This window comes from Kryptolebias marmoratus, linkage group LG2 (assembly GCF_001649575.2).
Source record: "Kryptolebias marmoratus isolate JLee-2015 linkage group LG2, ASM164957v2, whole genome shotgun sequence".
NCBI classification, from domain to species: Eukaryota; Metazoa; Chordata; class Actinopteri; order Cyprinodontiformes; family Rivulidae; genus Kryptolebias; species Kryptolebias marmoratus.
Genome location: NC_051431.1, coordinates 4745246 through 4771199, shown reverse-complemented (window position 1 = coordinate 4771199; position 25954 = coordinate 4745246). Strand labels below are relative to the sequence as shown.

The 25954-nt window shown below is 39.9% G+C and overlaps 4 protein-coding genes across 5 annotated transcripts; 3 read left to right on the top strand and 1 right to left on the bottom strand.

The window, feature by feature from the left end:
• Positions 1-4: 4 nt before the first annotated feature.
• Positions 5-2144, bottom strand: ndufc2 (NADH:ubiquinone oxidoreductase subunit C2). The gene is made up of 3 exons (XM_017416415.3): positions 1892-2144; positions 453-596; positions 5-178 (listed from the first exon to the last, which is right to left on the bottom strand). Exons 1-3 carry the CDS (start codon positions 2028-2030, stop codon positions 129-131), a joined length of 333 nt encoding a protein of 110 aa, XP_017271904.1. The 5' UTR covers positions 2031-2144; the 3' UTR covers positions 5-128.
• Positions 2145-2280: 136 nt separating this feature from the next.
• rab30 (RAB30, member RAS oncogene family) lies at positions 2281-7088 on the top strand. 2 transcript variants are annotated; one of them, XM_017416411.3, is made up of 5 exons: positions 2281-2714; positions 4624-4722; positions 4803-4886; positions 4976-5159; positions 5465-7088. In XM_017416411.3, the coding sequence occupies exons 2-5, from the start codon at positions 4630-4632 to the stop codon at positions 5713-5715; spliced, it is 612 nt and encodes a 203-aa protein (XP_017271900.1). In that variant the 5' UTR covers positions 2281-2714; positions 4624-4629; the 3' UTR covers positions 5716-7088. The 2 variants fall into 2 exon arrangements, with proteins under 2 accessions (XP_017271900.1, XP_037837557.1); XM_037981629.1 differs by lacking the exon at positions 2281-2714 and adding an exon at positions 2771-3011.
• An 825-nt stretch (positions 7089-7913) lies between these two features.
• On the top strand, positions 7914-17589 carry LOC108235936 (prolylcarboxypeptidase (angiotensinase C)). The gene is made up of 10 exons (XM_017416274.3): positions 7914-8020; positions 8264-8854; positions 12673-12813; positions 12895-12996; positions 13109-13290; positions 13474-13631; positions 14464-14636; positions 16273-16440; positions 16549-16736; positions 17014-17589. The coding sequence occupies exons 2-10, from the start codon at positions 8675-8677 to the stop codon at positions 17255-17257; spliced, it is 1536 nt and encodes a 511-aa protein (XP_017271763.1). The 5' UTR covers positions 7914-8020; positions 8264-8674; the 3' UTR covers positions 17258-17589.
• A 5333-nt stretch (positions 17590-22922) lies between these two features.
• On the top strand, positions 22923-25412 carry LOC108235983 (protein FAM181B). The gene is given in 2 exon segments (XM_017416352.3): positions 22923-22963; positions 22965-25412. Coding segments are annotated over 2 exon segments (1227 nt in total). The 3' UTR covers positions 24151-25412.
• The last annotated feature ends 542 nt before the right edge of the window (positions 25413-25954 follow it).

Here is a 25954-nt window from a genome sequence, read left to right as displayed (position 1 = left end):
AAAATTAATAATCTGGGTATTTTTTTTATTTACAAATCTATATTTCACAAACAGATTGCTCGAGTCACAACAGTTTGAACATGTCCTCTTTTTCCCCTCCATGTTCTCTCCTCGTCAGCCACTGACACTCAGCGGATGGGAATGAACGGCTCAACAATCTCTGCAAAGGTCCTTTTTTCTGGTAGAAGAAAAGAAACAGAAAAAAACACTTTATTGTACTTATTGTAGGCGATGATGTTTTAAGTCTAGTATGCTACAAAAATGATAACAGACTAAATACTCAGAAACGCCAGACCTGTGATCAGAACATGACTTATTGTTCAGTATATGAAACCACAGGATATTAAAACAACAACAATATTTCTCTGGTGTTTGAGCAAATTTCCTGCCCCCCCCCCCCCCCCCAACCAACCAACCAACCAACCAATTAAACAGTAAAAAGCTTGGCGTACCTTTTGGTGGAAATTTCTCTGGATGGAGTTTTCTGTACTCCACCGTGTCTCGATCCATTTTGGCATATTTATAATCTGCATACTTTGACATGTGATAGCCGAGGAACCAGCCAATTGTTGACAGAAGAACTTGTCGATGAACACCTAAAAAAAAATCAATACAAACAAACTCAACTCAACACAAGGGGTACTAAATTATATAACACATATATAAGCTCTTACAAAAAGGTAATTTTAAAGCAAATAGGTTTCCTGCACCAGGAAGCTGCTTTCTAAAGCAGAAAGGCCTAAAAACTAAAAGTTCTGCCACTCGTTCTAATTCCAGACACACTAGGAACAGTAAGTAAATGAGATGCACACATTGTAAAATGTGTTGATGACTCAGTCATAGCGTCACTGCTGAGGGGTGATGGCACGGACCACAGTCCTAACAGTGACTTAATTTGAAACTAAATGTATCCAAAACTAAAGAGATGGTTAATATTTTCAGGAAGAATAATTAATTTATCCCATCTCCCCAGCTGTGATCAATGATTAGGTTGTAGAGGTAGTGGATCATTATAAATACTCAGGTATGATAACTGACAGAAAGCAATGAAGATGTTCATGCTTTCAGTAGGAGTCTTACAGAAGAATGCACTTTTTACAAAAACGTAATGGTTTTAACGTTAGGAGTGTTTTAATGAAAATGTTTTATTCATATTTCATCAAGCTTCATCATCAGCAAGGTCACAGCAGCATCGCCTCCCACCTGGGGCCTTTCTGTGTGGAGTTTGAATAATCTCCCCTTGTGGGTTTTTCCTGGGTTTCCTCCCACTGACCAAAAACATACATGTTAGGTTAATTGGTAATTCTAAATTGTCCCTGGGTGTGACTGAGAGCGTGAATGGTTGTCTGACTCGTTTTTGTGTGTCTAACAGTGCTATTCTATATAATACTTTTAAGTGTGCAGGTTTTTCTAAAGGTTGTTAAATGTTTATTTAAATTAAGCAATTATTGTTGCATTTTGTACATACATATTGGCCAGAAATTAAAAATAAAGAAATTATTTCTAGAGATAAGCAACAATATCAGACATAGAAAAATTCCTAATGTCGACCTCTACATTGTTTTATTTGTCAGCTTATTGTTTTGGTGTTTAACCGAAGTTATATTTATTGCTTTTTAAAACTGTTTATTGCCCGAGTTCGAGTTAATGTGAGTGTATGTACTGCTGGCTGCACAATATCGTGAAATTCAAGAAGTTCAGACAATAAACAAATACGTTAAAAATACAAAATAAACACATTCAAAAAATACTCAACTGAACGTTAAATCATGACATAAATAAACACATTAAACTTATTTAAAAATAACTCGTTAAATGAGTTTTGTGTATTTTATGGCGTTGAACACAACACTTGACTTTCTCTGCAGAGAAGAGGAGCTAAAATGCTAACCTGATCTCAGCGGCGGCCTGTGCTTCATGGAATTATCAAGCACCGCGGAGACCCAGCCCGCGCCGGCCAGCCACAGCGAGTTCCTGTTCATGATTCCCGGGGGAGGGAGCGACTTTCCCTCGTCTGGAATTAACCCCATGGCGACGAGATCAACCTACAATTTTATGTTTTATTTTAATGATCCAGCACTCGGACTATCACCTCTCGTAGGAAGTCAAGGACGCCGTGTGCAACCCAATGAAACGTCCGGGCGCAACACTTGAAAACTCGTCTCAGTTCCACCTAACTTGTTTCCTAGCAACCAGGGCAAGAAGACAAAACCCATTTGCTAGCTTCCTGCTGAGCGCTAGTAACAGAGAGCTACGTTGATGAATCTGTGCTGGCAGGAGTTTTCATTTATATCCCTGCAGATTAAATGTGCAGCGGTGGTAATACGGTATACCAGCGGTAAAAGCAAAAGCAGCGGTGGTAATGACAGAACACACTGAGTTCTTTCTTAGTTTTCCGCTTTGCAGCAGAACAGAGAGGCACACGAACCTTAAAGTCTATGCTCTATAAATGCATCGGAGTAAAACTTAGCGGCTTAGCAATACGTGAGTGGATGAAGAGCAATGACATCATTGAATGCATTCCCGTCTCCTTCTCCCTCCTCTTCCTCCTCCTCCTCCTTTATCAGACAAGCTGCTGCTGCTTCTGGGCTGCCTAGGACACACAGCTCACAGCCGGGGGAATTATGCCCTGCCCAGCAGTGGCTTTGCTTATTTGAGGAGCTGACCTATGCATACCAAGTAGTGTTAAGTCCGGGGATATCCCCGAGTTTTTGGTAAGTGCAAACTATTTACTGCCTTGATTCGCTGGGCAGACTTTGATTTTTACCCCCCTCCTCCTCCTGCATCTGCAGATAGTGCCAAAATGGCTAGAATCGCACGGTAGCTCGTTCTGCTAGTAGCTACTGTTGCTAGCTTCGCCCCAGTGAGTCAGGCTGAAGATAAATGATTCTTGACAAGAAGTGGAACCGCTAAGTCAGAGTAAACATGAGCTGGAGCCTTTAGATTTTCGCTGTGACGAGCCTGAAGGGAGAAATTGAACGCGACTCGGTGAAGATTTGTCTTAACTGCATGTAAGCTAGGTTTGGATTACTTCCTTAAATGTGGTTTTAAAATCTGCATTGATTTGAGTCTTCTGGCAAGCAACAGTTTGTCTGTTTTAAAGAGCATTTAGCTGGGATTTTTTCCCCTTCTATACACAAATTCATCCTTCTGATAACAACAGTTTTAAAAAAAATTTAATATTCCCAAATGATTGTGAGTTTAACACAAAGAGTCATTCTTTGCATATGTTCCTGTTGTATGGTTTCCAGGTGCACATAAAAAAATGCAATTAAAATTTTTGTTGAGAAACAGGTTTTTTTCCTCAATATTCACAATTATAGCTCTTAATTGTGCAGTATGTTTTTATTATCTTTGTTTGCATCAGAAATGGGAATTGTAGTATACCAAGCATTTTGTTAAACTGAAACCATCCATCCATCCATCCATCCATCCATCAATTTATTTTCTTCTGCTTATCTGTGGTTGGGTTGCTGGGACAACAGGTTCCCAGACATCCCTCTCCCCAGTGACACTCTTCAGCTCCTCCTGGGAGATCTTAATGTGTTCCTTGGCCAGAGAGAATTTAATGTCCTTCAAGTAAGTTCTGGGTTTCCTCCCAGTTCCTACAAAACCTCTAAATGGAGGAGCCTAGGAGGCATCCTAATCAGATGCCTGAACCACCTCAGCTGGCACTTTTTCGATGTGGAGAAACGGTGTCTCTACTTCAAGCTCCTCCCAGATGACAAAGCTTGTCACCTTATCTTTAAGGCTGAGCTTGGCCGCCCTACTGAAGAAGCTTATATCGGCTTGTATCCAACATCTCATTATTTTGGTTATGATCCATACTTTGACCATAGGTGAGGGTTGGAACAGAGATGGACCAGTAAACCGAGAGCTTTGCCTTTTAAACTCAGCTCCTTCACCACAGCTTATCGGAGTAAAGGCCTCATTGGTGAGGATAGGATCATCTCTTATTGCATCCTGCCATCACACCTGAACAAAACACGCAGATACTTGAACTCCTCCGCTTGAGACAAAGACTCATCCCCAACCTAAAGGGAGCATTCCAACTTTTTCTGGTTGAGAGCTGTGGCCTCAGACTGAGAGGAGCTGACTCTCATCCACGCCCCAGTCCACGCTGCAGGTCATGGCCCGAAGACGCCAACAGAGCCACATCCTCTGCAAAAAGCAGAGATAAGACCCTGAGGTTTCCAAATCAGACACCCTCCTTCCCATGAGTGCACCTTGAGATCCTCTCCATGAACACCACAAACAAAGTTGGAGACAGACAGCCCTGGTAGAGTCAACCCACACTGGGAATGAAATCAACTTTGTGCCCAGAACATAAAGAAACTTAAACATTATAATGATCTTTTTTTCTCTCTCGCTCTTAAACCTTCCAGTGTACAAAGTGTGGTTTAAAAAATTACTCAAGATTAACTTCAGATTTACACATTAAAGATCCAAAGCAAGTCATATCTCCCTCACACTTCTTCTGGTAATCAGTAGAAGTTGATTCAGGTTAAATGTCACCTGTGATTAAAGTCCTGCCCTGTGTGCTATTTTCATTTTCACAGTATTTCTGTGACTCAACCATTTCTTCACTTAACGTCTGTTTAAATGTTTTTCTTTTCTTCACAGATTAGAATGAGTATGGAAGATTATGACTACCTGTTTAAAATAGTTCTCATAGGAAATGCTGGAGTTGGGAAAACATGTCTCGTCCGGCGATTTACTCAGGTTTGTATTTTACTTTATTGTTGAAGTAATCAAATATCAAAATGTGAGTATTCAATTTATGTTCTGATTGTAAATTTCAGGGCCTTTTCCCACCTGGACAAGGGGCTACTATTGGAGTGGATTTCATGATTAAAACAGTGGAAATCAAAGGGGAGAAGGTCAAGGTACGTCTGGATTACAGCGATCCTGTAATGTGTGCGGTTTGTAATAATTTGCATGAACAGTTACTCACGTTGTTTTCTGTCTTTTCCAGTTACAGATATGGGATACAGCTGGACAGGAGAGATTCCGCTCCATTACTCAGAGTTATTACCGTAGTGCCAATGCCCTCATTCTCACATATGACATTACCTGTGAGGACTCCTTTAGGTGCCTTCCAGAGTGGCTGAGGGAGATTGAGCAGTATGCTAACAACCAAGTGGTGACTATATTAGTCGGTAAGAAACTTTACCTCCTACGTCTTGAGGGATAGCCGTCTTTAGTCTGACACGTGCCTCACTTTTTAACAAATTACTGTCTTGCTTTGTAATTTCTTTGAAATTTTGTTGTAATTTCTCTCATAAAGTCTTTGCTGAAGTCCACAAGCAGGCACACACATACACCTCCATTCCCGTCTGTTCCATTACACACACACCCACACTGTCCACTCACACTGCTGCTTCAAATCTTTGGAGATATTAAGCCAAATCTGTGTTATTTTGTTTGTTTACTGATTCATTTTACATTTTTTTTTTTGTTTTAGGAAATAAAATAGATCTGGCAGACAAGAGAGAGGTTCTCAGGCAGAGGGCTGAAGACTTCGCTCAGGCTCAGAGCATGCTGTATCTGGAGACGTCGGCCAAAGAGTCTGACAACGTTGAGAAACTTTTCCTCGACCTGGCGTGCGAACTCATTCGAGAGGCCAAGCAGAACAAGCTCGATAACAATGACACTGCCCCAATGCCCGGTGAGGGTAAAACCATCAGTTATTTGAACTGCTGCAGTCTGAATTAGAGGAAGCTCAGCTGCCTGGCCTTGGTAACGCAGTAGCCATTGACTGTAGAACCTAGGTGGCTGAGCCCCAATGCCTCAATCCCATTAAGCTGGCATACAGCTACCACTTAGTTTGGTAAATTCCAGTCTCATGCCTCTTTTAAGCTGTACAAGGGAGCTAGTCAATTTTAGTTTTTTTAAAAAAGCTACCATCATTGAGACCACTCTCACTGGAACAGAAAGTATTTGTCTGATACTTTCTGGAATCTAACTAGGGCTTCATTTTATCCCCATAAATGGTGAAATGGCAGGATTTCCTTGTTTGGGCTTTTCATCAAATATCAGTGTTCACCAGCAGTATAATGAGAGCAAAAAGCTCTGCCAGGTATTTTGTTACAAAGCCCTCCTAGTTGGCATGTTTCATGTTCATTGGAGGTTATCAGTTATCGTGTTTACATGCACCATATTTTTTTAAATCACCAAGCTTGATGAAGTTGCAAAAACAGCTTTGGAAATGTACCCCTCATTCTGTTGCACATTTCTTTCCTCCACAAGTTGTTCTGTTCTGAGAATCACATTCAGTGTTATTAGCTTTGTCATTTCTGAATCATTTTTGCACCGCTCATTACATACTGTGAAACATTTTTTTTTCCTAATGAAGTTTTTCACTTGCTGCTAGAATGTTTTTGTCAACTAATACAAACTAAAATACATTTAGATACTATTGTATGACGCTATTATTATTTCTTAGTATTTTGACTGTGCTTGTGATAGTTGAATTGATTTGAAGCAGTTGGAAAGCTCTTTATCAAAATAACGTGTATGTAGTTTATTCAACTTATTCTCTTTTTGATTGTCAGCTGTTTGTTTTTGTTATCCATAAACATGATTTCTCCTGCTTTTGTTGCTGCTGCCTAGTCATGAAAATTGTTTGAATGGGTTTGTCCGTGTATTTCTATATAACTTGTTGTATTTTGTATGCTTTTTTTGGTAAATTTCCTTAATTGTTCAACATGGTAGTGTCTAAAAATGATTTTCCATTTATTTGCCATAACTGCAGTCTGCTGTATTGCACAATGCCATATACTGCACACCTGTTTATTATTATTTTAATTGTAACATTTAGTCTTATTGTACAGATTTAGTACAGTAGTACATTTTTGCACTCTTCTTTTATAATTTTGTACTATCAGTACTTTTTGTTAGAATGGTGAGCATTCTGTTTTGCCTTGTAATTTAGATTTATTTGCAGTTACTCATCCTTTGCATCTTCCTGTCAACTCAAAGTGGGAAAAACAATGGAAATGTTGTTGGAATGTTGTGCTCTTTTTCCTTTTGTGTACAAAATAATCCTGAACATACTCTGTATAACATTAAACAACTCCACTAATTACTGTGTGTTTGTCCTGCCTTATTAAGGGTTTGTTCTAATTTATTTAAAATATGCTGTAGGAGCAGATTATGAATCTGTATTCTATATGGTTTGGGTCACATGATCTGTCAGCTATCTATTTAGGTTGCATCCGGTGATGCTAAGGACAGGTGTGTTCCACCCGAGAGGGGGAAACAGTTTTTGACCGCACACAACGCATACAATGCACGCAGGCAGAGCTACCGCTAACAAGTGAATGCTATTAGGATAGCTGAACTATGTATTCGATGTCACTGTCAACATGTTAAAGGGAATGACTTGTTGTACAAGGGAGACATGATGATTGCCGAATCATGGAAATAAATGGATTGATTACCTGCACTAACATCAAGGACGGCTCTCATTTCAAGTAGCGGCTTAAGTGATCGGCGAGTCAACTTTACCCCGGTGTACCACCTCAGGGGCTTAAAGCTTTGGCTTAGCCTCTACATATGCAATATTGCATATTTTTTGTAAGTTTACTTCAAAGGAGCTGGACTTTTAAAATTAAAATATCAAATTTGTTTATTGTTTTAGTTCAAATTTTCCAAAGGTCTTTAAGATTATTTATATAATTTTGTCAGATTTTTAAATGAAATTATACTGGTATAGGTCTATAAACAATATACCCTATATTGTAATTGTTTAAACGTAATTGGCCCTTTTTTAAAATGCACTTAAAATATAGTCTACTTCAGCAACTTCTGAAACGGTAACTTAGCCTAAATATAATTATGTTTCTAGTTTTGATCATAATTCATGTTATTATTGAAGTCTTATTTTGAAAGTCTTACCGGAAGAAAAGACGGATAATTCCGTGGACGGCGACTGTCACGTGACAAAACTTCGCCGCTAGTTTACAATGTAAACCCTACGTATCTCTAGTTTCTACTGATTACGGAAACTACAGCAAAAGTAAGATGATAAGAAGTATTTTTTTCCGATTGTGTAGCATAGTTTTAAATCTATATTTAATAAGTTTGCGGTTTTCGACATGTCAAGTGCTTGATTTTTTAAGTATTTCCGGTAAATGCTGCTTCGTGCTTAAATGTATGTTCTTTTTTTCTTCTAGTATTTTAGCAAATGTGGTTCGGTTTTTTTGTTTTTGATAATATTATTTGCTAGTGTATTAATACTCTCTGTTTTTACACATTTCAGGGTTTTATGTGGCTTTACAGCGTCTCGAAAAGACACGCTGCTTCACCATGCTAACGTAAAACTCAAACTCCCATCAACCATTGCGAGTCATTTACTGTACGAACCATCAGCGTAGTGTGTACATCCCCGGCTGTCTGAGGCTACAGTTAATCAGAGTTGGTAAAAGTGTTGGGAAGACATTCAACCCGAAGTCTGGTGATCAACAGAGGACTGCCATTAGCTCTCATTTAGCTCTGATGCTAAATTTAGCTCCCAGTCTGAATGACAACACCTCTCCTGACCTGCTGACAGGAGGAATCTCACTTCCTTTTCTCTGCGGGACAAGTAATGCAAACACAGCTGAGATCATGCACTCGTGTTAACAATAAGCTGGAGACCAGGAGGCTTTCTGTGATTTACAGCAGCTAAATCATGGCTGACATGAAGAAGACGCAGTGTTTGGACAGAATTGCAGCTGCCTGCATCTTAATGTTGTGTTTTGGTTGTTTTCACGTGACTTCCCTAAAGTCACAACTTTTCACCAGACTGGGAGAGCTGCGGTATTCCACTGAGCCACCTATCAGCTATAAAACACTGTACTTTGACCAAAAGGTGAGTTAGACATTTTTCTTTTTCTTTGTTTAAGACTTTTTCTTAATATGTGTCAAATTTATTACAGTATGCGCTGGTTACTTCCTCTTTTCTTTTTCTCTCTTTCACTTCTCCTGTGCAGCTGCATTTAATGTGAAAGAAACCTCACCCTTATTATATTTGACAAATACTGTACATATCAACATATAATGTGATTAGATAGCTTTTAGCACAGTATCTATCTATCTATCTATCTATCTATATATCTATCTATCTATCTATCTATCTATCTATCTATCTATCTATCTATCTATCTATCTATGATTTACCACTTTTTATTGTTTGCTTGGTATAAATAACTGCACCGCTTGCTCTTTTTAAAACTTCATTTGTACTTAAATCTTCAGGAGTTCATGTGTTGTGTCTGCAGACAATAGGTGTTTCCATCTGGCTTCCTGTAGTGAAGGGAACACCTTCACAATTGGCTCTGTTCCTGCGAGCAGAACATTAACCATCTTTCATGGCTCCGTGCCTAAAGAGGTCTCCAGGGCCCAGTGAAAATGAAACGCTTTACCTCGGGGGCGGGGGGGGGATTTGAAAGATCTTCATTCAGCCTTTACATTTTCTCTCACCTTGTGGAGATTCAGATTGCACGTAGAGTGGCGTGGTGGTACGTCAGCACTGCTGCTTTAGTCAAAACAAGAAGCTTGTGGGCACAAGACTGATGTAAACATACAGAAGCCCCCATCTTACAAGTACCTACACCCATACAACCACACACAATACAGATGTGATTTCAGGCTTTCATGTTTTGGAGTAACACTTTGAGATTTTCTTTTTCAATATGTGAAAAATGTAAACTTGAGTTTGAAGAAAAAGGAGGTTAAAATTCAGGAAGTTAAACATTTTGTTCAAGGATTACAAAAACATTTAAAAGTATAGTTTCCATCAGCAGAAGCACAAGTGTTACAAAGGTTTTAAGGTGTTCCTGCATTATTCTAAATAACTGAATAAATTAAAGGTTTAGCATTCCTTGAAGGGATGCATGTACCTGCCACCTTTCGTGAGTTTTAAACTAAGAGAATCTTATGGTGTGAAGTAAATGTTTTTTTTCTGTGGGGGCTCAGATAAAGTAAGCAATTTATCGTGTCACTTAAATATACAAGAAAAAGTTGTGACTGATGTTTTGCTGAGAAAACAGCTTCTGAAATGGAGGGATTAATTGACACCTTGGCACAGAGATAGTGATAGTATTGTTTCTGCTCTGAACAATGTTTGGATGTGCGGACACAAATCCACATCTGTTCCAACCCACAGCATCCTGCCTAATCAACCAGGCTGACAAGAAGACTAAGATCATTTCCTTTCTTTCTACGCCCCTTTCTCTTGTCTCATGTGTGTGTTTTTGTTATCTAATCAATGAGAAATCCTACACCTCTTCATGATAAGTACAGCTAATGAAATCCCTGTTAGAACCCTTTCAATACCAGCGGCAGATTGGCCACTCTCTCTAAACGTTTACTAATCATGCAGCCTTTTCTACACTTTGTAGTGCAAGCGGGTGTGAAGGGAGCGCCAAGTAATTCAGTTGTCGTCAGGAAATCCTCTCGAATGCAATCTGCCTCCAGACAATGAATGGAAGTGTCCTTTAGCATCCTTCAAATTAACTGCTGTAGTCCTCTGGAGGTGGTGCTTCGCTTGTTTACTTTAAATGTCCTTTTAGCTGCAAAACAAATGCAGCCTCTTGTCTTGTGGAATAGTTAACACACAGGTCAGGTGGTTGGTTGTGCAGCGTTTGCACTGAATTTAAATTGAAGGTGACGCCTGAGGAGCTGCCTGCCGCAGCCACATGGTGGCGCTACTAATCAGGGTCTGGGGATGTTATAAAACCAGATTCACAAGCTGTGTGACGTGCATACTGAGTGATACAGTTACTCACACACTTTTTGCCAAAAACACTTAATGTTTTTAGTATTCTCTCCTAGATCCTAGTTGTTAGTATTCCACACCAGTGAAGGCGAAGGAGGAGCAGTAGTCTTTTTGTCCATGTCTGTGTGTGTGTGTGTTCGCTTCCCTGTACCGTTAGCAAAATATCTCATGAACCAGTTGACGGATTTGAATAAAACTCTCAGAAAGTAATCACTGGATGAACATCTACAACTGATTAACCTTGAGAGTTAATCCTATTCAAGATGGCCACCACAGTTGATGGATCAGTTATGATTATGATCATAATTATGATCTTAGCAAACATACAAAACAGTCAGTTTTACAGTTTATGAGCTAAGTTTTGTGTAGTAGTAGCAGATAGTCATCCCCATGATATACTCTGAGTGCTAACACATCTTGTGCAACATTATTACATGAAATAGAACACAAAGTTTTTAATAAATTGGACCAAAACGTCTGTAACTTCATCCCTTCTCATCATGAGATGACTTGCATGAAAGGCGGAGGGTGATATGCAATCCTTGAAGGAATGCCAAGCCTTTAATTGAAATATTTATTGTTGCTGACAGAGTTTGTTTTAAAATTACTGCATAAGCTAATTCCCCACATCAACAAATATCACAGCATTGAAGCAAATGTAACTTTTAAAGAGAGAAAGTCTGCTAATGGTTTGGTTAGCCAGCTCCTCTGAGATGTGCCCTGCTGCCAAACTGCTGAACGTTTCCTTTAAACTGTCTCATGGTTCCCTCACCCTCACAAAAACACTGCCAAGTGTGAAGGAGTCAAGGCTTGAATGAACACATTGAGGCCCCAGAATCTTTTTGCTGTCACTGGCTCATAAAAACGCTGCCTCCTTTGTGTCCTCCGAGGAGGGAAGAGAGCGACGATGGGGGAAAAACAAAACAGAAACATTTTGTATTAAGTGTTGGGGCTGCTTCAAGGGGCGAACAACTCAGAAGCCTCATGGGGTTGTCTTCTCAGTGAAGCTGCTGATTTTTCCTCCTGCTTTTATTCAGCGAAGAACACAGAAAATATGCCTGGAAAGGGGAAGATACCCAGAAGCCCCAAGGTTTTATGAAAGGATATTCCAGAGCTCATCTAAAGTGGAACTAATGTGGCATTCCTTAAAAAAAGCTCCAGCAATTTTCTAAACAAATTGGGGCTAATTACCTTAGAATCCCGAGTCAGAACAGTGACCTCAGACTGGTTTGTGTGGACTCAGGTGAATTTCCTGAGATCCAGTGTTGTTTTTGTGCAGAAATATTTTGGTTGATAAGTGAAGCAGTGCCATAGAAGATTATCTCACTGATATTCAGATTATATCTTGTGTTGTTTTCTGACTCTGGTTTAGTAGAAAATTGTCTTTATGTGTGTCTCATATAAAAAAATTGCTTCCAGTTTGATTTGCAAACTGAATCATTGGTTATGGTAGTTATTTCCTTTGAGCATTAATATATAAAATGCAAAATGACTATCAGCACTGTAATAACTAACACACTTCACGTAAAATGGCACAAGAACAAGTTGACCTGTGTGTTTTATTCTTTTGCATCACAGTTTTACCTTCAGGTGCTTTTAGTTGTGGCTTGGTCCAATATTTAAATTATTATGAAATGTTTAGGGCTAGTAATATTGGGAAATATGTCTTTCTGAGAAGGACCAAATTGATTTTTTTTATCTTTTGCCAAATTTGTTACTTCTGTTTCATTTTCTTTTATTTGTTTTTTAAACTGTTATTTTCTTATTTTATGTGCAGCACTTTAGGCAACAGCAGATGTTTTTAAAGGTGCCGTATAAATAAACCTGAAACATCAAGGAAGACGATGGTCAACCATCTATTTCACACTTTATGTTAATGTTCATTCCTGGCCTGTTTTTCTTTGTTACAGATTGATCATTTTGGGTTCCTAGAAGACGCCACCTTCAAACAGAGATACCTCGTGGCTGACAAACACTGGCAGCAGCCCGATGGACCCATTTTGTTTTACACTGGAAACGAAGGCGACATCACCTGGTTCTGCAACAACACTGTAAATATCCAGCTGTTCTCCTGAATGTTTACATTATATCCTCCAGCCCAATGCAGCAACCTGTCAGCGTTCTCTTCGCAGGGCTTCATGTGGGAGGGCGCAGAGCAGCTGGGCGCCATGCTGGTTTTTGCAGAACATCGTTATTATGGAGAGTCTTTGCCATTTGGAAAAGACTCTTACAGCGTAAGTGAAGCAGCCTAAATAAATTTAGCATCCAGGACATCAGAGTGTGTGTGTTAGAAGTTTATTTCAGATGCCACCTAATTAAGGAGAACTTCACACTCTCTGATTGCAGGACAGCAAACACCTGAACTACCTGACTTCAGAGCAGGCTCTTGCAGATTTCGCAGTATTGATTCAAAACCTCAAAAGTACGTTACCCAAGGCTCAGAACAGCCCTGTCATCGCCATCGGAGGTTCCTACGGAGGGATGCTCTCAGCCTGGTTCAGGATGAAATACCCCAATGTAGTTATCGGGTAAGATATTCATCTGTATGTTTATACTTGATTTATATAAGTCAAATAATGTTGAGTCGAAGATAAGAGTTCTTTGGTCTTCTGTCTCAAATCTTACCACAAATGACTGGGTAATGGATGTGCTGTTTGTGTGTTTTTTGAGATAAACAAAACAGAAACAGCTTTTTCCTTTTTGTATTTCAGAGCTTTGGCATCTTCTGCACCAATATGGCAGTTTACTGGAATGGTGCCCTGTGGAGATTTCTACAAAATAATAACTCAAGATTTTGCCAAAAGTGGCTACAACTGTGATGCAAACATCAGAAGATCGTGGAAGGCAATTAATAATGTCTCCTCCTCTGGTAAGTTATCAAGGGCTAATTTCTGTGTAGGAAGTGTGTCTGATCATTTGAACTAAAATAATCTGCTTGATTATGTTGTTTTACACTAAAAGAAGATGTTATTTTCTATTTGTGTCACTCAACAAATTTTAATGTACATTAATAAAAAAAGAGGAGTTTATAACAATTGAATTTATTGTTAAGTTATTTTCTCTTGGTTTATTGAACTGGTGTGGTTTATTAAAAATAATATCTTTTAGGTTGCTGAAGTTAAAAATAATGTATCATTTTTTTACATTTAACTTCTCAAGAGAATGGCAATCAAGTTTTATTTCACGTTCTGTAAGTAATAGAATAATTAGAGAAATGGCATTTTCTGCTAAAATGCAGCTTGAATGCTGAAAAAAGCTGAAACTGATTTGTTAAAGTTAAAACAAACAGAACAAGCTAAACCCAAAATATTCCAAAACTGTTTTGTAGCTAAAAGCTACAGAAAGCAAAACTGTGGCTAAAGTTGAAATTAGCAAAATTGTAGGTACTGGAAAAGCTAAAATCTGCAAAACTGAAATTCGGAAAACAGTAGCTACAAGCTAAACATAAGAAAACAAAAGTAAAGCAAATATGCTGAAGTAGATTTCAAAGAGAACGTTTTGAAGTCATTGAAGAGATCTTGATGTCATCTTTGGGGATTTTTTTGTAAATAAAGTTAAATATTTTTAAAAATATAAAAAGCACAAAAAACAAACATCATAAGGCACTATTCTGGATCGGGCTGAAGAAAGTCCTTATAATGAATAAGCCTGATAAAGAAGAAATTTAAATGAAACTGAAGATTTTTCCTTGTTTTTGGCAGCATCTGGTCTTCAGTGGCTGTCAGAAGAGTTTAGTTTATGCTCCCCGCTTAAAAACAAGATCGATGCCGTCAGCTTCAAGAGCTGGCTTCAGGAGACCTGGGTGAACCTGGCCATGGTGGACTACCCGTACGAAGCCAGTTTCCTCCAGCCACTGCCTCGTTGGCCAATCCAGGTACAAACACTTCACTGAACTGATTCAGGTTAAGCTGAGAATCATATTTTCATATTCCACTGCAGCTTTGAGTGTCATTTATCTCTAAGAGTCTGACAGCTCGCCGTTAATGAACATGTGAGGGAACCCTTTTTTATATAAGTGTTTGTTCTTGTGATTTTCCAGGCCTTTGTTTACAACAGCTGTCAAGTAATGTCATTAATATTCATAAGGAAGTAGTTTCAGATTGAAAGTATTGTTTCTTTTATAGATAAGCAGCAACAAGTTGGCTCCATTCTTCTCTCTCCAGGTCTTTTTTTTATTCGTACACTCAAGCAGGTCTTTGAGGTGTTCCTGTTAGGACGGTCACATGGCGCCGCAGAAGGAGAACGAGCTGCTCACGAGGCCATCAATCAAAGTTTAATCACTTTAGATTGAATGGGACTGTTAGCTAGAAACTCGAGATAGGAAAAATCACAAAAAAATGGTCAAGCATGCAGCCGACGCCACAAAAGATTATTTTGTTTGATGTGAATGAGTTTTCAGAAGCCTACCTTTTCATATGACACATATTTATATACCAGGCTCAGCCACTGACCCCGGACTCTCTGGATCCCTCTTAGGGGTCCCCACAGAAATCTCATTCTTCCTCTATTGTGACATATTTTCATTATTTATCACTAAGCCAGCGAATAGATCCAGCAGCATCATGTTTCATCATGTGAAATAAAACAGTAAATGGTCACTTTGAGGTTCTTTGTTTTGTTTTTTTTTTTGGCTCCCTGCGTTTAATGTATGCAACCCCTATGGGTGGTTTAAGCAGTTTAGGCAGTGGGTGCAAAAAGGAGCTTTTTTAATGACAAAGCTAATGTGATTATCTGAGTGAGTGTGAGAACGGGGTATTGAGGGCTTAGAAGAGGGAAATCTGTTGGCAGAGATGAATGTATAAGACTAATCCTATCTGAAAAGTAAGGAGAAGATGCTTTGGAGCTATTGCAGTGGAGTTTTTTCACAGTATAAATCTTTAGTTGGACATGTCTGTGGCCCTCCTCAGCCATCGACCACCAACTCCTCCCCTGCACATAAACAAAAGCCTTAGTAACAAACTCCACACTAGTGATGATCCTCTCCAACTTCCCCCCTCTCCCCCACCCAAAAAAAGAGCCCAGTTTTTCTGCTTCACAAAAGGTGCAGAACAACAGCGCCGGCCAGCTCTGCTGCTGCAACCATAACAACACGCAGTAAAATCAAACAAGAGCCGAAATGCAAATATTTATCATTCACGCTAATAATTCTGACAAATCAACGAGTCAAACAAAACACCAGAGTTAAGCCTTTAAATTTGAATTTATTTAGCTTGTTGAATTTAAATAAATAGATGGCTTTTTTCCTCTCCCCTGCCAAGGTTAGAGCAATAAATTCAAGTTCATTCCAGGGAATTTCATATGCAAATCAGGCGCCACCACTTTTTTGTGGAAAAGCAATTTACAGGCTACAAGAAAACATTCTGGAGTCTTATAAAGAACTCTGATTCAAGAGAAGAGGATGTTTGATTGTTTTTTTCACTTGCATAAAGCTTTTAATGAAAGTCTGAATGCTCCAATCAGCCCACAAATGAATCATTTTTGTTTTGCTTTTTAAATGTTGTGTTTTTAAGGTGGTGTGCAAGAATCTTGCATTTGATTCCAGCGTGTCTGACCAGCAGCTGCTGCACGGCGTCTCCCGAGCAGCAAAGGTCTATTATAACTACACAGGAAGCGCTCCCTGCCTCAACACATCTCAGACAGCAACCAGCAGCCTCGGTGAACTCGGCTGGATGTATCAGGTGCATGAAACGGCTCAGTCCTGTTATGTTGTATTATCAATTTCCACAGGTGTCAGGGGGGCAGGTTTACCCGTCAGAGTAAAGATGTGTCCAATCTCTCATCTCCAGGCCTGCACAGAAATGGTGATGCCCATGTGCACAGATGGGGTGCAGGACATGTTTGAACCCGAGGAGTGGAACTTCCAGGCTTTCTCTGATGAGTGTAACGCCATGTTTGGGATCAGGCCACGGGCTGATTGGGCTGGCACGGTCTACGGGGGAAAGAAGATTGCCTCTCATAGCAACATCATCTTCAGGTAAATGTCAGCAGAAGAGAACAGCTGAGAACAGTTTCACTGCAGCTATTGATTTACTGTTTTTACCGGCCAACTAAGACTTCTCACAAAATCTGAAGTTACCTGGAATAGATTGAATACAGCTTTAACAACGTCAGCATTCACACTACCTTTTCACAAAAAATGCTGTTTTCCAGGTAAATTCAGATTTTACACACAGTTCTAACCGTTTGGAAACAGGGTTGTTTCCACGTCGTGTCCACTCCTCAGACCATGTCTTTGTTTGCTTCAACTTTAGTAACGGTGGACTCGATCCCTGGTCAGCTGGTGGAGTGACTGAGAACATAACACATTCTCTGGTTTCCATCCTGATTCCTGACGGGGCTCATCACTTGGACCTCCGCTACACCAATGACCTGGACCCCCCCTCAGTCCGCGCAGCCCGGGCCGCAGAGCTGAAGTATTTTCAGAAGTGGATCAAACAACATCATAAAACAACTGGAAAGGCAACAGCCTCCAAAAACAGCAAAAAGTCTCTCTGACCAGAATGTTGCCATCTAAGGTTTAGCTTTAAATACCACATTCTGGATTTTTTTTGGTGCTCTTTGCAAATTTTTGCCTTTTTGGTTGTGATGTTTGGCACAATAATTTCCCCTTCACACACTCTCATTCTTCTTCATTCCAAAATTTATATCCTTAAAGAGATTGAAGACAAAGTTAATCCGCTATGCTATTCACAACATTAATGTGAAGAAACAAACATTGGTTCAGTTATTTAAATAATCAGTGTATCATAATTAAAAGCCTGGATAATTCTCAATGTCATGTTTTTATATAAAATTTGCCAAAACTAAATAAAGCTTTTCTGCCTCTAGTACCTTGTTTTTATCTTCACAGTAGCTGTTGTCATTTAAATAATGGTTCCAGTGCACACAACCTATTCCTTAGTTTTAAAAAACAAGCAATGTAGATATCGAAATATGCAGCTTGATTGGGAATAGTGTTCTGTGAACTTCGGTAGCTGTAAACAATGGTCATCAATAGGGGGGCCCTTATACTTTAATTCAATTCAGAAATACTTTATTAATCCCAAAGGGAAATTAAACATTGTTGTAGCTCATGATGCTGGTTTTGTTAGAGAGTTTTCACAGACACTGATGGCTGTGGGCAGGAAGAATCTCCTGTAGCGGTTCTGTCCCGATGTGTCCTTGGTTCTGGTGTCCTCAAAGAGCCCCCCCCCAGGCAAGCCTCGCTGTCCTCCTGCGGCGCCATGACAGCAGAGCTCTGGAAGCACAGGTCAGTCTTGAAGTTCTGGGCGATCTTCACAATAGAAACATCAACCAAAGTTTTAAACGATTCGAGGAAAGTTTGGACTTCACATGTCAGGAGTGGTATTTTGATATCTTTCAGTTTGTTGTCTAAATTTTGTAGATTTTCTTTCATTTTTTTTTTTGTACAACCGAGAGCTGAAGACGTCACATTCTAACTTTTAAAATGTCTAAAATTTTCAGATTCTTTGCAAACAAACTCAACAATATCCATAAACTTAAATGTTTGTTCTCATCCATTTGTCCTGCACTGCATCCCTGTGCTTTCATAGAAGTACTTCTCACAGACGTGACCCTTTTATCATATTTTCTTTATATATGCAACACTTTGCTGTGAAAGAGCTTCTTTGTAATGTTTAAGTAAAAAAAAAAAAAAGAACAGTGAAGTTCAATTTTCAGTGAGCAAGAACAAATGCACATCCTTGAGATTTAATAAAAACCCAATCGGAGGAGGCCAATAAAGCGAGTGGTGGGAGGTTATTGCAGTTACGCCCGCTGACCTCACCCCCGCGGACCAACCTGTGGGATTCCTCCTGGCACACATTCATTCACTGGCTGCCATTAAAAGTCTAAACTGTGACCATAGACTCTGGTTCCCCCCCCTGCAAGTAATATTATTAATACAGGTCCTGTGGTGCTGAAGAGGTTGAGACGGGGTGATGTAAGGTTAAGAGCGAGGAGGTGACATGATGCCCGAGTCCACACAGACCAAGACGCCTTTGTGCTTCACAATTACCTTTTTTTCTTTCTTTCTTTTTTTTTAATGTCAAGATAAAATACTGAAATGTCACGAGAACACTTGCATGAAAAACAATTTAAATGCTAATGAAATTAAAGGCCTGGCATTCTGTTGAAGGCATTTATATCCCTCGCTGCCTTTCAGGTCAGGGTTAGCTGTGAGACTGAGATCATCTGATGTCTGTTTGGGTCAAACCTTGAAAATATACTCAGCTACCACTAAATCAAATTTTAGCTGAATATCTGTAAAACTGACTGAGTTACAGAAGGTTTCATGTTGGTTAATTTTGATTAGTCAGTAATTCATGAGATATTTTGCTGACAGACCAAATAGTTAATGGCTAAACTTTAAACAATGATCATTCATGCTCTAAAAGCTCTCATAATATGAGCTGAGGAGCAGTCTCAGCTAATTCCACACCAAGTTTTATGCCAATAGCTGAAAAACTGATACAATTATTGTCATTTTGTAGTTAGCTGTGGTGGCCATCTTGAATAGTTTGGCTTAAAAAGTTAATCAGTTGTAGAGGTACGTCCAATGATTTAATTTATACAGACACAGGCAAAAAACATTATCACCCGCCTTTGCTTCTCAGCAGTGTGTGATAAACACGTTGTCTTGCTTTGTCTTTTTCTCTGTCGAGGTCATTTTTTCCTCTTATTTAAAGCATAAGTCCCCGACGAGACGTGACCTTGTGAAGCAGATCAGAAGCACGTCCTGCTCTCTGATGTTGACTTCATTTTCCACAAGGACTCACAAAAGCCGGACTTTTCAACATTTAGTCAGAGGCTTGACTGAATCTGAGCCTCCTCAGAGGAAAGAAACACTCCTAAACATGGGGGAGGACGGGGTCTCTGCCACTAAACTCCCTTCTTAGAAACATTTCTCAGGACTTTGAGAGGTCATTAATTATGCTGCACCCCCTGCTTTTTTTTAGCTCCCTGACAATCGTCATCAATCAGAGGTGTTATTAGTATTCGCTCAACCTTCACTCTCGAGTGTGTCCCTGCTCAGACAGGAACCACACACTATTAGGATGAGATTAAGCCTGTGTGTCACATTACCCCCCCATCTCACTGCTTTGGGGCTGAGTGCTGCTGAATAAGCACATTTTGGTGAACAAAAAAGAGTGGGGAGGACAATATCTGGATGAAACGGTACAACTGAGAACAAAAATCACAAGTGATAGTCTGAATTTATCATCCATTCTCAATACCACCAGAAGGACGATAATGTTTTTGCCCGTGTCCCTGTTCGTTTGTCCCTCATGAACCAGGGGACGAGTTTGAGTGAAACTCTCAGGACATTTACAATTGATTAACTTTTAGACTCAGTAGCATTCAAAGTGGCCGCTGAGCTAAGCAGCCACAGCAAACACAATGATGGTCAGTTTTACAGATATTGAGCTCAGATTTGGTGTGGTAGTAGCTGATACTCATCCCCAACACAGACTCTAAGGGCTAACCAGTCGTGCAAGATCTGTTTTCAAAACGTTGTCATTAACCATTAAATTCATCTTTGTTAGCAAAATATATCTCATGGCCGTCTGGATGGATTTGATTGAAACATTTGGAACACAATTCTGGGTATGAAGCTGCAACTGATTGCATTTTGGAATCAGGCCAGTTCAAGATGGCTGCCACAGCCAACAGACCTTTAGGAAGTGGATACAACTCAGCCGGTTTGACACATATTGAGCTAAGATTTGATGTGGTAGTATCTGAGAGTCATCTCCAACAAATACTCCAAGCACAACTACGTGCACAAGATCTTTGTTGGCTGTTGGCATCAACTGTTTGTCTGTTAGCAAAATATCTCATCAAACACTGGACCCATTTGAGTGACACTCATTAAGTAGTGGATGAACATCTACAACCTATTAATTTGGAGTCCTCTCTATTCCTGATTCAAAACCTTTTTTTCTGATTTATAATAGAAGCTGAATTAGATTAAAAAAGGGGGTTTACCAAAACAAGTCTAAACTTCCTCAGCTGTGCTCAGCCCACCCCCTCTCACTCCCCCTCTCACTCCCCCTCTCGCTCCCTCTCTCACCCCTCTCTCACCCCCTCTCAGCTTTAATGCAACAATAGAAACTTGTTTCCGGGATCTGTGCGTCAGGCTCTGTGATTTGAATGACCTACCAGCACAAAAGCCAAGACCCCCGACTTAAAAAAAAAAAAGAAAAACAGCAAAAAATAGGGGGGATATGGCTGCCATGACTGTGGTGGCGATGTCACGTTGCCAAAATTGTGCTACTAGTATAAAGAATTCCGTTTTCCTCCATCGAATCAGAGAGATGTTGTGAAAAGACTGCAGCTGCTTCACATCTAATGAAAAAACAACAGCGTTCATTAAAAAGGCTAGCATTCCTGGAGGGTATGCATATCACCCACCGCTTTTTATGTCAGAGTTTTACACTAAGATCATCTTATGCTGAGAAGAGATGGAGCTATTTTGGTCAAACCTTGAAAATAACATTATGCACAATCTCGTGCAATGTTGTGATATCTGTTAGGATCTGTTCTGAGTATGTGATGTGAATGATTACCAGAGTTTAGCTCAATAACTGTAAAATTCACTGAGGTATAGCCAGTTTTCTATTGTCTAAGGTCAACTAGCCATGGCTGTCTTCTTAAATTGGATTGACTCCAAAGGTTCATCAGTTGTAGGTGTCCATCCAGTGATTACTTTCTTAGAGTTTCATTAAAATCTGTTCACTGGTTCATGGGATGTTTTGCTCACGGCACAGACAGAAAATAAACACACAGATGAGAGCAAAAATAATATTACTCTGCCTTCACCATTTACTTTATTACTTTTAAGACTTTAAGCCAGGTGCATGTTTTGACAAATATATGCAGGTGATATTTGTATATTTGTATTTATATTGCTGTTAACAAGGAAGACGGTCTTCAGTGTGTACGAACTTGTTGCATTTAGACTCTTTATGTTGGCCAACAGGAAATTAATGCCATCAGTTTCATCATCACTTATGTCCCTGATGAAGTAACATGAGAAAGTTTTTAGCTGCTTTGGGCAATTTTTATCTCTCAAACATTAGTTTCAACACAGGCTTTTTTACTTTAAAGGAAAGATCTTTGGTTATTTTATTTTACATTTTTGGCTGCATCAACGCATAAAAAATGTTGTTAAAACAAGAGACCTGGAAATAGCACCACTCTTTGAATACATAAGTGGGAATTTTTCCTAAAATGTGACTGACAATGCACTCCATTTCCAATAAATGCTGGAGGGATAACCGACTTGACATTGAACACATCCTCCTCTGTATTCACAGAACACTTTCTGTAAATACATTATTGTTTACAGCTGAAGTTTCATACCCAGGATTTCTTAAGGTCAACGTTTCTTCTGGCACACTGAGCCTGAACTGCACTTTATTCCCCTTTAATTTAACAGCTCCGGCAGCTTTTCTAGTTAAATCGACTGTTCATTATTGAGACCCATTTTACGAAGGGGCTGTGAGGTGCAATTTAATGAATCTCTGGCACAAAGCTCCCTTTCAGCGCAGCCCAAAGAATAGAGGCTATTTAGACCCTGTAGGGCTTTATGTCAAAGGCAGCCCATAATAGTTGTCAGGCCGGGGCAGAAATTCCCACTGGCCTGGGAATGCGCTAGAAATCAACTTTTGCCATGAGCAGATTAAGACACAAGCACGCAGCTGGGAAGATTCTCCAAAAATACGGGCATCTGTTTGAGCACAAAGACTTTCCCACAGCAAAAAACTTTTCTCACAGCTGGAAAACAGTGATCCAGAAAGTTTTTCAGAGCTAAAAATAGCAGAAATCAAATTATAAAAACAATTCTGTGTCAAGATATGGAGCATGTTACTAGTCTTAATATTCTTAAACTGTTTTTTTTTGTCAAGAATTATTTGAAAATATTCATGATTTTTTTATTAGTGGGGTTTGTTTAGTAAGAGTTTTGTGTTTTGCAGTACTGCCTAAGAAAAACATGCCATCCGTCAGGACTTAAAGGGCTTTTCTTCTCACTGTTACAGTAATATCCTCCAGTTTCACGAAGGCCTTTGTGGTTCAGGGCACACACAAACAGTTAAACTAAAAAGAGAGAGGGTTTTGTCTTCAGCTCAGTGGGGAATTTTAGACAAATCCCTCTTAGATGCAGGTGGTCGGGCACAAGCAAAGAGTTAAGTCCCGTGGAGCCTTTGCTCCTCCTCTTTGATGTTCTGACATCATCAGTCCTGCCCCCTTGAAAGATCTCCTTCCTATCCTCAAACCCATCACTTCCACTGTGGAATGTTTATGGAAAGCTTCACAAGTCGCATCGGGTGTTTATCTGCAGAACAAAGCCATGCTCTGAAGGAACCTCCGCTTCAGGGATCACAGTGGACGCCACAGGTGTAGCCTCTGGGCTCAACAGAGTTATGGCTGTTCAGACTGCAATCATGAACCCTCAGTTCATGAGTTTCTGCTTCCCCGATGCTGTGATGGAGTATGACATGGAGAAAAGCCTGGATGGGGGTCTTCTCTGTGAGGCAGAAAACGACGAAGACTTCAAAGAGACCACGAGAGACTTGCTGAGCTTCATCGACTCGGCCTCCAGCAACATCAAGCTGGCCCTGGACAAGCCGGTGAAGTCCAAAAGGAAGGTCAACCACCGGAAGTACCTGCAGAAGCAGATCAAAAGGTGCACTGGCATCATAGCGCCAGCGAATGCAGCAGAAGCCCCGGTGAAAAGACAGGGGTCCCCGGTGACTCAGCCGAGCCCTTTGCAGAGCAAAACCCTTCCCAAGCGGGACGGCGTCCAGGCCAACTTACAGAGCAAGAGCCTGGCAGCTCTGTTCAACCCTGGGAAGGATATAAGAGGCGAGAAGGCGAAGAAGCCCCCCCTGAGGCACCGCAATCTGCCGCCATCTTTCTTCACCGAGCCTGCTCACTGCTCCAAAGTCAGCTCCACATCCGGGATGACCCTAAAGGACTTGGAGAGGGGCAATCCGGAGGCGGCAGACTTCTTTGAGCTCTTGGGACCCGATTACAGCAACATGGTGAGCGACCAGGACCTTTATCAGGGCATGCCTCTGAGAGTGCAGCCAGACTTAGGAGGCATGGATCCTACCTCCTATGATTCTCACCATTTAGTCGGTGGTCTCCTTTACTCTGAACCCTGGACTAGCTGCTCAGGACCCTCTAAAAAACTAGGAGAGAGTCTGCATGCAGGCCCAGCCCAGCCTCCAGTCTACTGTCAGTCTGAGGATGCTTCCGGGCCTGTGGATGACAGCGGACTGTGCACTTTGGCTTTCTCAAACTTCTTTACAGACTGCTCCATACCTCAAGTTACTTATGATTTAAATTGTGGATATAACAAAGCTAATTATTCCAGTTTATGAAAAACTGTCAGGTTTGTTGTTAGACAGGCAGAAACCGTTCTAACTGTAGCATATAACAGTTTGATTTGGCTTTTTATTTTCTTGTGGAGATAACCATTCATATCAACATCACTGTAGCAGCAATGATGTTGCTCCAGTTTTGCAACAGGGAAAACTGTAGCAACATAACAGCTCAAGTGTCAGGCAAAATTTTCCAAAAACAGATAAGAAAAAGAAAAAAGCATCTTAAGATATAATTCAGTTTTCTAGTTTTACGTCACATGGGTTTACAGTGTCATTCTGCAACACAAATCATTTAACTTTAAGCAGGACGTGTGTGAGTATGATCAGGATTAGTTTTGAGAAATTTTCAGTATTTTCTTGTTTTCCAAAATGAAAACGCACAAGCTGCAGACGCTCAGTGGTCAATGGTTTGTTCAAATAAACATCCGTTCCTCCAAGAACGTCACATTATCAACAGAGTTGCTGTATAACTGACAAAACAACAGATGCACTTTTTCCCCACAATCCTGTCAGCAGCAATAGAAAAGGGACAACTAATCTTTTTGCTAAAACAACTGCAGAAATATTTGATGCCATGTTTGCCTTACAGATTGTTTTTATTGTTCTGAAATGTATTTCAGCTGGCAGAATGAACACTTTTTTATTGTTGTTATTGTTGTTAGGGAGGAAAAAAAACACTTTATGGTATCTAGCTATTGTAATATGACAAAATAAAGCTGGTCTTTATTACAGTGTCTGTTTTTGAGTTGATTGCGGAACATAATGTGCAGAATATGAGTCAGAATATGAGTTAAACAGTCTAAAGCGGTGATGACTGATGCAGGATCAGTTTGGTGTTTCTTTTTGAACATAAACAACAAGACTCTACGTATCCACCTCAATCATTAAGCAGAAGGCCAGAAAATGGAAAACTACAAGCAAATCAGTGTAGTCTTTTTAGCTTTTTTTCCATTTCTAGCACTTTTCTTCTTGACTTAGTCCACAAAAAAAAGTAAAAAATGTCATAATCATCATCTACATCCACACTTATGGCTATTATGTTTCTGCACTCGCCCATCTGCTGGCCTGATATCTGACTGTGTTCCAGTGCACAATATTACCTCCCTCTAGTGGCTACTGAAGGTTTCCTTGTTTATATTTGGAAAATGCAGAAAATTGTCTCTTTTTTCTCTTTTGCTAACAAGCGATAACACAAAACATTGATGAGTTAGAGCAGTGGTTTCCAATCCTTGTCCTTGAGGGCCACCATCCTGCATGTTTTACTTGTTTCCCAAGTAAAACATGCAGGATAGTGGCCCTCAAGGACCAGGGTTGGAGACCCTTGAGTTAGAGTGTAGTCACAGTAAACTTGTATTCTATCTGGAAAATTAATGTTCATTTTAAGCTAAAGCAATAAAAAAAAAAAACAACAATGACACACATTCTACTGAGAAAGCCTAAAGGGATATTCTGGTCATGTTTGAAGTAATGTTTTGTCAAATCACTAGTTAGAACCTAATCAGACAGTCACAGAGCACAGAGTATGGAAACACGGGATCATACGTTCACTAAGATTTGCTGTAAAGATGTTTATCAGGTGTTGATTTTATGAAGTGCATGGAGTTAGAAGTGCAAGAGCATAAGCATTTCTTGTGTCTTTGTCCACTAGTTTGTTTAGAATTTTCACCTCCTTTTTAAATTTCAGTGTATAAATTTTCAAAGGTCAATGCATTTGCTGGACAAATCCACTAGATGGCAGTAATGCTCCACAGGAGAGCCAGCCCACCACTCCCATCCAGACAGAAACGATGTATGGTATTTT

Coding starts and splice junctions, on each gene's coding strand:
- ndufc2 (XM_017416415.3), bottom strand. CDS start 2,030: ATGGGGTTAATTCCAGACGAGGGAAAGTCGCTCCCTCCCCCGGGAATC. Junction 597..1,891: donor CAGGCCGCCGCTGAGATCAG/GTTAGCATTTTA, acceptor ATTTTTTTTTAG/GTGTTCATCGACAAGTTCTT. Junction 179..452: donor AGAGAAATTTCCACCAAAAG/GTACGCCAAGCT, acceptor TTCTTCTACCAG/AAAAAAGGACCTTTGCAGAG.
- rab30 (XM_017416411.3), top strand. CDS start 4,630: ATGAGTATGGAAGATTATGACTACCTGTTTAAAATAGTTCTCATAGGA. Junction 4,723..4,802: donor TCGTCCGGCGATTTACTCAG/GTTTGTATTTTA, acceptor TGTAAATTTCAG/GGCCTTTTCCCACCTGGACA. Junction 5,160..5,464: donor AGTGGTGACTATATTAGTCG/GTAAGAAACTTT, acceptor TTTTTGTTTTAG/GAAATAAAATAGATCTGGCA.
- LOC108235936 (XM_017416274.3), top strand. CDS start 8,675: ATGGCTGACATGAAGAAGACGCAGTGTTTGGACAGAATTGCAGCTGCC. Junction 13,632..14,463: donor TAATAATGTCTCCTCCTCTG/GTAAGTTATCAA, acceptor TGTTTTTGGCAG/CATCTGGTCTTCAGTGGCTG. Junction 16,441..16,548: donor AACTCGGCTGGATGTATCAG/GTGCATGAAACG, acceptor TCTCATCTCCAG/GCCTGCACAGAAATGGTGAT.